Source organism: Crocodylus porosus, unplaced genomic scaffold (genome assembly GCF_001723895.1).
Source record: "Crocodylus porosus isolate Cpor-Errol unplaced genomic scaffold, CroPor_comp1, whole genome shotgun sequence".
In the NCBI taxonomy this organism is placed as follows: domain Eukaryota; kingdom Metazoa; phylum Chordata; order Crocodylia; family Crocodylidae; genus Crocodylus; species Crocodylus porosus.
This window is the reverse complement of record NW_017728913.1, coordinates 35,104,216-35,116,688: the sequence shown is the minus strand read 5'-3', so window position 1 is coordinate 35,116,688 and position 12,473 is coordinate 35,104,216. Positions and strand designations below refer to the sequence as shown.

Here is a 12,473-nt window from a genome sequence, read left to right as displayed (position 1 = left end):
TAACTGCCTTATTTTTGTTGCAATCTTGTGGTAAAAATGGGTTCCATCTATAGGGATAGACAGCTAATATCACTAGCCCAAACACTAACACCTTCCATCTGGTAGTTGCATAAACTGCACTAAAGCAACACAGTGGTGCACAAGCGAACTCTCTCTTTTTCAGGAATAGAAGCCTTAATGACACTGCTAATACCAAATGGAACAAGAGACTATTGTCTTACAGGCCTTCTGAGACCAAGGAAACAGCATTTTTTCAGAATGTCTTTGTCTCTGTCTCTCTCTCTGCTTTGAGCTCTGAAGATTTGCACTTTTTTGTTTCTGTTCACTTTCCTTGGATTCAGAATGGAATTGTCCCACAACAGCAGGGGGAAACAAGGGTCGCCTTTTTAAAAGGGATGCTGCTGCTGCTGCTCTTCCCCCCCCCCAAAAAAAAAAAGGCTTAGTACTGTACAACAGAACTTTTTTTGCCTTGGTGTCCTGGGAACATATTGAGACTGGTCTTTTTAGTATATTTTGTTCAGCCTACAAATAACTTTGGACAGCTAATATCACTTTGATTTAAAGTCTGCTGGTATGCTAAGTGTATTTGATTAGTCTCCTTCAATTTTTTTTTTTTTAATCAGGAAGAGGTAAAATGGTTCTCAGATTTTTGGGGCTGTTATAAGCCAATCATATGATTTTTGAAGTATGGCAGTGAAGTGACTCTAGTGGTGACTTTTTTGTTTATAGAGCACACAAAGCTTTATAACTATTTGAGCCAGGCAGTGGAGGCAAATGACCCATGTCTAAAGTTCTCCTTAAACGTTGTGCATATACTATTGCATCTTGCAATTCAACCTGTAATAAACTAAGTCTCCAGTTCCTGGATGACAAATGGTGAAAAATTTACCATTTTATTTCAACTCAAAATTAGATGATTTTGAGGCGGTATCTCTTAACTTTCTGGGCAAATACCTAGCCCGAGTAAGTACTCAATACTTCCCCTGTGTCCTGAGAGCACAAGTAGGTAGGACTGGAAGGGACCTCCAGAAGGTTAGTCTAACCACCTGCCGGGGCAGGATTCTTATCCAAACCATCTTGTACAAACCTATTGGCAGATCTACGTTGTCCACCCTGACACAGAGACAAGACATAACCTCCTAACCTGCTGCAGTGGGCCAACATCTTGCTGCTGCAAAAGTTGTTGAAAATATGCTTGAGAAATCTAAGGAAGAGAGCCATGCCTCCCCTTCCCCTTTTAAAGAAAGGTAAAAGCCCCCAGTCTGTACTAAGCTGACCATGGGCTAAAATTCCTTCCTAACTGCAAAATATATGTTGATCAGCCTGATCCTGAGTAGAGGGACGGTACCCTTTAGTGAGGAATCTATGGGTTTAAGTCCTAGCAGGAGCATTTCATAGACATCAGGGCTGGAAGGGACCTCAGGAGATCGAGTCTAGCCCCCTGCCCAAAGGGTAGGAAGTCAGCTGGGGTCATAGGATCCCAGCAAGATAAGCATCCAATTTACTCTTGAAGGTGTTCAATGTAGGTGCTTGAACCACCTCCGCTGGCAGACTGTTCCAGACCTTGGGGGCTCGGACAGTAAAGAAATTCTTCCTTATGTCCAGCCTGAAGCGGTCTTGCAGGAGTTTGTGACCGTTCGACCTAGTCATCCCTTGGGGTGCTCTGGTGAACACTGGCATATCGCAATCAAACTCCTTAGCCTTGGCTGCAGCCAGAATACAGTGCTTCTGAGGAAGCTTTGGAGGATAGGGGAGAACCAAGAAAAACAACAAATCCTGACATGTGGCAGGGCAGGGGTGGAATTCTGCAGAAGAAATGTGGCCCACAGTTATCTGATGTGCAGGTGGTTCAGGTCTGGCCCATGTGTGCCTAGTCACTGGGCCAAACCTTCCTATGTTAATGGGAAAAGTCAAGCTCTGAATACGTCTCTTTTTTTGTCCCCTGTCTATGGAAGTATTGAGGTTTTTAAATCTCAGTATGTGTGTTCAGTAACGCCCCTCTTCAGGTCTTCCCAAGTATAAGCTGAACTATGGTATGACCACTAGAAACATAACTGCCTTCAGATGAAATCAGCCAAATTCTTAATGAGGTGTGGTTGCCAATCCACGAGAACTTTAAGACTAAAATATATCACAGCACATAGCCAAGGGAGTGTAGTACCAGTACAGCCAAGGACATCTTAAAGAAACATTTTCTTCACTAAATCCCTTCTAAGGTTATTTCATACTTCAGGTTGGGCCGTTAATAGCAGGTTAAAGCTGATAAGCAAACATGCAGTACTTCATTCTTGCATTTTTCTAAAGCGGATTAAAGAAACTGAAATGCATTCAGCCCTCACATCTAAGGCCTCAAATAGTACTTAAATCCTAGATTGTATACAAGCCTGCATTATATATAAGCACTCATTGTTCTTACTTGGAATATGTGAACTTTTTTCTAAAGTTAGTTGGTGCTGAAATTCAGTTCTTGAATCTGCTTTTCTTTGAGCTATTACATCCTCTACTGGTGAGAGGAAGAACTTCAGGATCAAATTTATCTAGCTCTAAGCCTTTCCAGCCTGAGTTTGCTTCAAATCTGGAAGAGGCCCATAATCAACATGGGTTGCTCCTATAGTTCAGTGAAGTGAAAAGAGATCTTTTTAGTTCTTTCTTGCAGTGTATAGGAGGAATTGGTAGCTAGTGAGTTTCTGCCTTGTATCAGATTTGCTACTTTGTAAAGCAGTAAAAGGAAATTCTGGAAGAAGTAGGAAACTCCATCCTGTCACAGTGACAGGGCTGAATGAAATGAGCTCTTAGAGCACAATTAGCTGTTGTAATCAATAACATGTGTGCTGCTCTCTTTTTTGTTAGATATTGTCATTACTTGAGACATCAAGGCTGTCTTTCCAGTTGTTGATTTCTAGTGTAATAATATAAAGGTTGGAAATATGTTCTCTCTGAGTCTGTTAGTGCAGATTAAAACATGTCCTTGGCATGGAAACAAAATGCAGGAAAATGTAAAGACCTATAATTTAGGCTGTAGAAAAGGAACCTTTGGATTAAATGTTGTCAACAGATGCTTACTGTGATATCGTATCTGTTCAGTAAGCTGACTGTGGCATCTTTTGTCTTTAGCTTGGTCTACTAGTTTAGCAGGTATTTCTAGTTCTGCTGCAATAATCAGGGACTTTTTAGTTATTCTATTTTCTACTTCTAAAATGGAAACAGACTAATCTTAGTCCATAGGTTTCAAATTTCACTCTAGTTTTTTTGTCTGTCAAATTACAAGGACAAAAGAGCTTGCATAGTCAGTGTTGTTGGTTTGACTGTTCTGTGCACCTAGTTTCTGTTAAGCTAAATTGGATTCTATTTATCAGTAAATATTGTCAACTTTGAAGTGACATTTGTTAAAATATCTGCTCTTAACTTCTGGGTCAGTTGAACACAAAGCCAAAATATTTGAACCCCCTTTTCTCATTTTAGGAGCTGGGAAGAATTCACAGACAAAAACCTGTGGTAAGTATTGAACTAGTTCAGCAGAAAACTGATCTGCATTGCTTAATTCCAGTTGGTTTTAGATCAAACTGTATAGCACAAACTTACCACCTTCATTATTCAAAAGACTCATTTTTATATAGAAAACTCTTTATACTTATCTTAACCATACTAACTACTTTCTTTTAGCCTCCAAAGCCAGAAGATCTAGCAATCATCTGTTTCACCAGTGGAACTACAGGTACACTTAATTGAATTTTGCAGACTTTTATACTGAATAGGCAAAACTTTTTTTAATTTGGGAGCAGCTTTTCCAAATGACTCCTGCTGCAGTGTTACTAGCTTACTCTCTCTTAGCTGAAAATGGCAAACGGGTATTAGAGCTCCTCTTTTACTGGATTGGCCAGTAGGGAAACAAATTTCCTGGAGAGCAAAATGAATCTTCAAGAACAGACATCCAGGGCAACTTTAACCTACCATAAAATAAGGACTGGCATAAAGTAAAACTAAATGGCTAAATTTTAAAGCCTTTATGCCTAATCTTTTTAAAGTTGTAGCTGTCTCATACTTTGGAGTCCATACACAATTTGCTTCTATTCTTTAGCACATTCTCTGGAAAGGTGGTCCCTCCCTTAAGTATAAGTGTAGCTCCAGCAGGTACAGAGTACAAGATAACTGAAGATGCTAGCCAGATATGCCTCAAAAAGCTCCAATAATAATGACTCTTGTCATCAGTATTGAATGGACCCCTTTCCTAGAAGCCTAGAATTTTTTGGTTGGAGATGAATCTGACTAAAAAGGTTAACAGTCTCCTTGAGTTTGTAGCATTCTAACACCAAAATTTACTGTAGAAATGTCATTTTAATGAATCTTGAAAACAGATTAGCATTTCTCTCCTTTCATTGAATGTTACTTAAAACACCATGTAACTGATTGGAGGCTGTGCTTCTAACTAAAGTCCCTTTTGAGCTGTATGTGAGGGTAAATGGTAAAGTTGTTGTCTTTTCAACTTGATGTTTTCAGAAAGTTGTTGTTTGTGTTTGTTTGTTTGTTTTTTAAGTACTTCTGTTGCATTTCAATGTCTTCCTTTCAGGAAACCCGAAAGGAGCTATGATCACTCATGAAAATATAGTGAGCAATGTGTCTGCTTTTCTGAAATCTACCGAGGTAAACTTCAGTGCTAAAGTAATTGCCCTCTCTCCCCCAACTTCTTTTGGGTTAGTGGAAGCATTTTTAAGCATCTAGTATCACACATGTTTCTCACTCTACTTCAGGCTCTATAAGATGTTGCAAAACTGTCATCTTGTGCAGGTGAAGTTTTGATAAGCTTGTGTTTTTTGAAGTCCTGGGAGAACCTCCTAAATGCTCCTTCTTGCTGCTTCTGCTCATCTCACCAATGGATCAGCTGGTAGGCTGATCCAGACTTAAACAAAGCAATAACAAAAAAGCTTGACCTGGTGACTGATGGAGAAGTCAGTAAATAGAGTCGTAGAAGGGATTTCTAGGAGACTTTGAGATCCTTAACTATAAGGTTAGGGAATAGGAAGATAACTTTAATGCTGTTGCACTACCATTAATTCAGAGGAGACTGAGATTAGCAGAAGCAGGAGTATTGAAACGCATATAATCTGAATGGGTACAAGGCAAAGCCCTGATATGAAACATTTGACTAGAACTCTTGGAAGAGGAGGTGCAGGAACTGGAGATTCAGCTGGAGAAGGAATTAAGTTGCTTTGAGGATTGGATCAAGGAAATATGATATTTTCAATAGTATAGAGTATCATGCTCTCTAGGGGCAAGAAACCAAGGCAGGAGAGGAGGTTATGGTAGATTATTGCTGAAATAACTGAGCTACCAATGAATCATTGGTCCATAGAATCACATGAGCTATTTTGGGATGTATTGGGCATGATTTCAGTAGGCATATTTATATGGTGGCATTGCAAACCTCTTGAGAGGAAACTTCTTCAGAAAGACATGAATTTGAACTGGCACCACAGTTGCAAAAAACTGCTAGGATGATAGGCTTCCCACCCCCACCCCCCTTCCCTTGTTTGGAGGAGTTTAAAAGCTTTAATTAGAAATTCTCTCATTTTGTTGAATCTTATTTAAAACACTATGCAATTCCAACTTGGAGGTTGTGCTTCTATTGAAGTCCCTTTCTAGGCTTGTTAGGATAAATAGTAAAGTTGGACAATGGAAGCTGAAAGGGAGCACGATTTGCTGTCTAGAAATGTGTATGGGAATGAAAAGAATAGGAAACACCAGAGGAAAAAGACTACTTACGCTGAGGTATCTTGGCATAAGAACAAATGGTATAAAACAGTTTTCTTATTCATGGCTAGAATTCCAAAGTTTCTAAATCAGTGACTGTTTTTGAACAGCTTTCTAGAAGGCAGCTTTAGGATGGAGTCTGTTCAAAACATGGGTGGAGTTAGCTATGACACTGCTACTTGCAATAGCAGTGGACTAGACTGAACCAGAAGTTCAACTAGTTTCATGTTGGGTGTTACCACATGGGTGAAAAAGTAAACTGTTCATGGACATTGAGATCCCACAGTCTGCAAGTAGAAACTGGGTGTCCTGGAAAAGAACAAACCATTTTGGACTGTTGACTTCTGAACTGTTGTGGTACTTTATCTATGGTAAGTTAGGCTAAATAGAACTTCTGACTGGGTTTTTTGGTTTGTTCCTCTTTAGAGCACATGACCATAATTTGGTTATTCAAAACAAGTGTAACTTTTGTGGCTTCTCCAGTTCCTTTTTGATGCTTGATTACTACTTAATTTTATGAAAATGATAAGGAAACAAAAATAATTCTGAATGGCTACTGTGCATGCTTCTCAATATTAATAATCTAAACTTTTTAAAAAAATAAACACTTAAATATCCCAGAACTATTTGGGGTTTCTTGAGCAAAGTATGTAAAAGCCAAAGACTATGGCAAATAAACTGTATTTGGCTTGTTATCTGTTATTGAGAAGTGTGTCAGCATGTACTTGTTCTAATTGTAAACATGAAGTTTTAATTTTCACATTAATTTGATCTCTTTTCCTGTCCTCTTGGCACTTTCAATTGCAGAATGCATTTGTTCCTTGTCCAGATGACATTTTGATCTCATTCTTGCCTCTGGCCCATATGTTTGAGAGAGTTGTGGAGGTAGGCATTTATGTACTAGTACATAACTATTCAGAAGCTTATTTCTTTACAGAGTGCGTTTAGTCTCAACGAAAGTGAAACACACATTTCCTATTTGCCTCTTGCACATATGTTTGAAAGAATGGTGCAGGTAAGCCGTTCTAGAAAGAAACAAGAATGTATCTGGTTAACAGAGTATTGGGCACTAATTTCCACTTGAAGTACAACTTTTTAGCCTCTGAGTTATCAAGAAACTTGCATAACAAAATTGGAGTCTTTTCTAGAATAATAGCGTTAACTATGTGGAACTCTTTACTAACAACTGAGTTGTTAGTAGAAGTCCTTGCTGTTGATCTATTTCGGGGGGCAGGCAATATATGGCCCATGGGCCAGATCCAGCCTGCTAGACCATTCTATCTGGCCCACAGGGCCCCTTAAAAAGAGTATGTATGTTATTTTTTTTAATCTGCCCATGACTGCCTGTTAAAGATGACAGGAGCTGGCAGTGGCAGCAGGACCTGATGTCAGCACCAGCAGCAAGCCTTCCTCCCCCCGGTTAGAAGCCACTGCATTAGCAGCGGCTTCTGGCCTGGGACCCTAGGGTTGTTCCCCAGCCTCCCTCTGCCCAAGGGGGAAACTTGGGTAAGAACAGGCGGAGGTGGGGGAAGATTGCTGGCGCAGCAGGAACCAGCTGGGTCCAGCCGGCAACACATGGTTCCTAGCTGGCAACCATGTGGTGCCAGCTGGGCCAGGCTGGCTCCTGCTGTACCACATGGTTTTGGTCCTGCAGCCAGAACTGTGTGGTGTTGGAGCTGTGGGTGGGGAGTGACTGGTCAGGGAACGGTGGTGGTGGGTAGGAAAAGAAGGAAAGTGGCAGGGAAAAGGCAGTGGCGGCAGGCGTGGAAGAGTGGCAGCGGGTAGGAGCTGTGGGACCCCAGGGGTCGGGGCTAGCAGCAGCAGGAGCCAGCTGAGAACCACAGGGCCGGCCTAGCTCCTGCTGCATTCTGCGGTTCTGGTGTTGAAGCTGGGAACCGTGCGCTGCCAAGAGGGTGCCTGGCTGGGCCGTTCAGCTCCATGCTGCGCTGCTTGGCTGCCAGCTGCAATGCTGGGACCACAGAATGCAGCAGGAGCCTGCCCGGACCCACAGTTCCCAGCTGGCTCCTGCTGCTGCCTTTACTGTGGTGTGCCTGCAGCTCCCACACTGACGCCAGGCAAAGCTGTGTGCTGGAGCTGGCTGTCTTGCCCACCCTCTGCTGTGCAGGTCTGCGGGCTCCACTGGGAGTGGAGGGAGACCCACCCCCTGCTTCCACGCTGGATGCTGCGGTGGGGCTTGCCCTGTGTGAGGGCAGGAACTGCAGGTGTGCAGCATGGAACCCCTGCGATAGAGGTGGCTAGGCAGGCTGCACTCCTCACACCCGAACACAACGCTGGCTGGAGCTCTGCCCTGCCCAGCATCAGTGCCTGCACTGGGCATGAGCTTCCTGCCAGCAGTGGGGACTGCCCACTGTGCATGTGGGATTGGGGGTAGAGGGGCTGTCCACAAATCTCTTGCACCCATGCTCTGCCCCTACAACCCCTACCTACTCTATGCCCCCAATACCTTTCACCCCCCCACACACAATATAAGAATAAGACTTTGAGTTATGAAATCCCTTCTATAAAGAGTACACAAATCCATTACAAATATTTTGTAATAAAATTAAAATGTTTTTTTGACTTTTTTAGTGTGTAATTTTTTTTCCTGGTTCCAAGATGGCAACCACTCTCTTTTTTTCCCCCTGGAATACTTCTGGGGACAAGGGGAGGGACTGTTGGTGGCAAAGGTCAGGGGTTAGGGGACAGGATTTTCAGTCCAAATATGGCTATCGGAGGGGCAAGGCAACTGTCAAGAGGCAGGGCTACCCATGTGGCTCAACAGCTTGCCAAAACTTGGTAAGTGGCCCTCCATCTGAAGTAATTGCCTGCCCTGGTCTACCTTTTTTCATTGTTGTATTACTATTCACAATAAAGCTGGTTTAAAATGACCTCCATTTTCTAGAATCATTGGAAGGATGGGAAGAGCTTGCTTGTCCATTTTATGAGTACAAGTACTTCATCCTTCCAAAAAATGGTGGCTTGAATTGGTGGCTTTTTCCTCTTAACTGAACTAGCTTTCAAATCCATGCCAGAACCAAAAAACTTAAAGCTACTCTGTATTTGACAAGTATAAACTAAGTGCTTTCCCTCATTGGTGAGACCTAGTATAGTACCTCATAAGAAATGAACAAAACCTAAACAACTGGGATCATTTGACAATGGAGAAAAATGCATGGGAAGGTACAATTCCAGTTGGACTACTTTTTATACTACTCACTCATGCATATATAATTCAGATTATCCTGTTACCTTTTTAATTCTTTTTAAAAAGGTAACAACATCCGGATTTTATTTGGGTCTAGAATTCTTGCACCTGCCACACTAGTGATACATTGATTACTGCCAGTTCTGGCATAGGCTTAGTGGCTGGAAAAAATGAGTTAGCTAAGGCTTTTCCATGCCAGAATGTCAGTAGTCTTTCTTACCATACTTCATTCTACTATATCTAGGTCTCTGATTTACCCTTACAGTTGCCACATCTCTTGCTGTTTCACATTTTTTTTCCCTGTCCTATCACAAACATGGGGTGTTTTTTACACAAGTTCCAGGGAGGCAAGATGAGATGCAAGTTCTAATTAAAGTGCCCACAGCATCTCGTGTATCAGTGTCCCCATGCTTCAGAATGGTGGCTGGGTCATTTTAAAGCTTGTAGAACAAATTTTTAGTTAAATTGCCCCCACTTCCATTTTTGAAGCATGGCAATACTGATACACGAGACATGGAGGCTGGCCGGAGTGTGCTAATTGCCTAACTGGCATGTTCCAGCAGGCTTGATTAATTGATTCTGCTGTGATGCACAATAATACAGCATGTCCAAGTAGCCTCCCTGCATATGTACAGGTATCCTAAATGCCTGAACTTTGACAGTTCTCCAAGAAGTCTCCTCACAGTCCTAACTCTTAGGGGGCAGTCTACCTTATTCCAAATGTAGTCAAACAGAACAAAAATACTGAATCACTTGTTTAATCTGTATCCATATAAAATTTAATTTTTTAATTCTTTTTTTTTTTTTTACAATCTTAACAGTGTGTGATTCTGTGTCACGGAGGTCGAATAGGATTCTTTCAGGGGGACATAAGACTACTGATGGATGACTTAAAAACGCTGCAGCCAACAGTCTTTCCTGTGGTACCAAGACTTCTGAACAGGATGTTTGATAAAGTAAGGTTTTTCTAGTAGGAGGGAAGGGTGTGGTATGTGTCTAGCAGCATTATCTAAAACCTGACTAAACCAGGGGTCTCTACAACCTGTGGGTCATGGAACCATCTTATCTGGCCTGCTGAGCAACTAGGTCTTCAATGACTGGCTGGGGGATTCAGCAACCTGCCTCAGACCTGAGCTGGATTGTTTTGTGGCAGGCAGAAACATTTGTCAGCTATTGGACTAAACTAAACATTGACTTTGAAGACAGCTGTACTGATACTGTGTTGTACGCTTGCTAGCTGCCAAATTGGAACAGTCTGATCAAAGATTTAAAATAAATACTTCTTAGAAAAGCATTAAGAAAATGTCTTTTGCATTAGAGCTTGTAGGGAGGCATCAGATGTTACTGAATAGGAGATGGGATTAGGAGTAAAACTTGGGTTGTGACTTGCTGTGTGGTATTGAAATTATTTATTCTCAGATCTTGTGTATACTGCAGCAACTCACTAGGTGCCTATCTCTTAGAATGGAATTAATCAAATCTGAGTTGGGGAGCTGAAGTGCCCAAGAGGGGCTGCTGCTAATCCATTCCACCTCAGTAGGAGGATAGCTAAGATGGCAGTTGGGGAGACTCTGAAATGCTATATTTCTGCTGGACTTGGACACTGAACTCAGGGCTGCAGGTAGGTGGCCATGAGAAGGTTTCAAGGAGACTACTTCCAGGTTTTGAAAGGTGTGATTTCAGTGTCTTGGTATGGACAAGTGACTTACTGGCTTCAGTACACAGGTAGAGGTTGTGGTACCCCACGCTTGTGCTCTTAAGGCAAGACTGTCTAGCAAATGGAAAACACATGGGTTCAGTGCTTTCTTTAGTGTAAAAGTGATCAGTTCCTTCCTCTCGGAAGGCTGTGGTGAGAGTACCCTACCCTTCCAGGTAAAGCTTTGCTACTAAGGTGCCCAGAATGCAAGGTTAATGGCTCTTGAAAGAACAAGCAGGTCTAAATCTAACTTGGTGAGAACAGTACTCCAAGGATGGAGAGGGATGATGCTTAGCTGAGTGTCTAGTCATGTTCCTTGCTTTGTTCTTCTGGCCCCATGAATCTTTCATTCTTCTGCACAGTGGCACAGCTTCAAGTGGAAGCTTTTTACCATAGCCTCTACCCTAAAAAGAAGACTTAATTTCTAGAGAAACATTCTAATCACAAGTCTGTGAAATCTGGGCATGGTCTCTGAAGCAGTTTGTATTGCAAAAAGAATAGTCTGTGGCTGCCATACTGCTTGCTGAATTTGGTGCCACTGGCAAGCTGGCATATATACAGCATGCTTATCAGGTCAAGTGTCCTTTCAACCAAGTTCCAAGGGGCCCAGTTTGTGAATCCCCAGTAAGCTTGGGCATGAAAGGAATGGAATTGACCAAACCAACTAAGGTAGTGGCAGTTCTGGACACATTCAGTAGCAGAATTTAAGGTGCCTTTTTGGAACCCTTTTGGATTTGGAGTGCCTAAGCTAAGCATAAGTGCTATTGTGACTCTGGGCCTGAATCTCCTGCCTTGGCCCAGGTACGAAACTTATGTATGAAGGTTTGAGACTTGTAGCTTAACATACCCCAAAGAAGCTTGGTTTTCTAGGCACCCTAGGCATTATATTATTTCCATTTTTATGATTTGGTCTACAGAACTTCAAATGTGAGACTTAACTTTTTGTTTTGCTAGATTTTTGGGCAAGCCAATACATCATTGAAACGGTGGATACTAGACTTTGCTTCCAAAAGGAAAGAAGCAGAACTTCGAAGTGGTGTAGTTAGAAACAACAGCCTGTGGGATAAAGTGATCTTCCGTAAAATACAGGTATATCCATTTCTGTTAGTATATTGGAGATCTGTAAAACTGCAGTTCTGAGCTAGAATTGTAACAGATATGGAAACTAGTTTTTTCAGTTTGAAGTAGAGTAGTGTGGTTACAAATATGCCCATGGTATAGCATAGGATAGCAGAGTAACTTTTTTGTCATGCAAGTGGTCTGTACTATAAGGCTTTATTGTCAACTGTGAAGCATCTAAAAGACCCAATCTGTTAATGGCCATACATCTCAAAAGCCCCCTTCTAATTAAGCTGTAAGAATTGGCCTGTGACTTATTCTGAGTGATTTATCTGTTAGCTAGACTGTAAGAATCCAGATGCATTTGCCTGTCTTTCTTCTTGTTCAGTTAGGTGTGTGAAGTCAAAATTGACTTGCTTTTTTTGAAGGTATGCCCAAATTACAAGAGGACAAAGCATTTCAAGATGACCTCCCCAAGAATTAAATTGTAGATGCATAAAATTTATAAACGTTTTATTTTTACACATGCATGGAAAAATTATAATTATTGTTGGGGGTCATCTTAAATTCGCCTCTTTCCCTCAACCATTGCGGCAGGAAAGCAAATGATGTGGAAATTGGAGCGGACAATCTTAGGGTGGTGGGGAGGCAAGTAGTGTTGGGAATGGGCACTGTGGCCCCCCCCCCCCACTTCAGCAGCTGTCTCCAGCCGATCTGGGCACAAGGGGAGGCCCAGAGCGGCTCCTGCCCCACAGTTCAGGGAGT

The 12,473-nt window shown here is 42.0% G+C and overlaps 1 protein-coding gene across 3 annotated transcripts in view; it reads left to right on the top strand.

Moving 5' to 3' along the window:
* Positions 1-12,473, top strand: part of ACSL1 (acyl-CoA synthetase long-chain family member 1) — a 55,738-nt gene that overhangs the window by 26,443 nt on the left and 16,822 nt on the right. For 2 of the 3 annotated variants that reach the window (XM_019534685.1, XM_019534687.1), the window contains exons 9-14: positions 3,463-3,495; positions 3,664-3,715; positions 4,568-4,641; positions 6,556-6,633; positions 9,775-9,909; positions 11,604-11,738. In XM_019534685.1, coding sequence (XP_019390230.1) covers positions 3,463-3,495; positions 3,664-3,715; positions 4,568-4,641; positions 6,556-6,633; positions 9,775-9,909; positions 11,604-11,738 — 507 coding nt within the window. Of the gene's footprint in view, positions 1-3,462; positions 3,496-3,663; positions 3,716-4,567; positions 4,642-6,555; positions 6,634-6,685; positions 6,764-9,774; positions 9,910-11,603; positions 11,739-12,473 lie in introns of all 3 variants that reach the window. The other variant, XM_019534688.1, reaches the window with a different exon arrangement.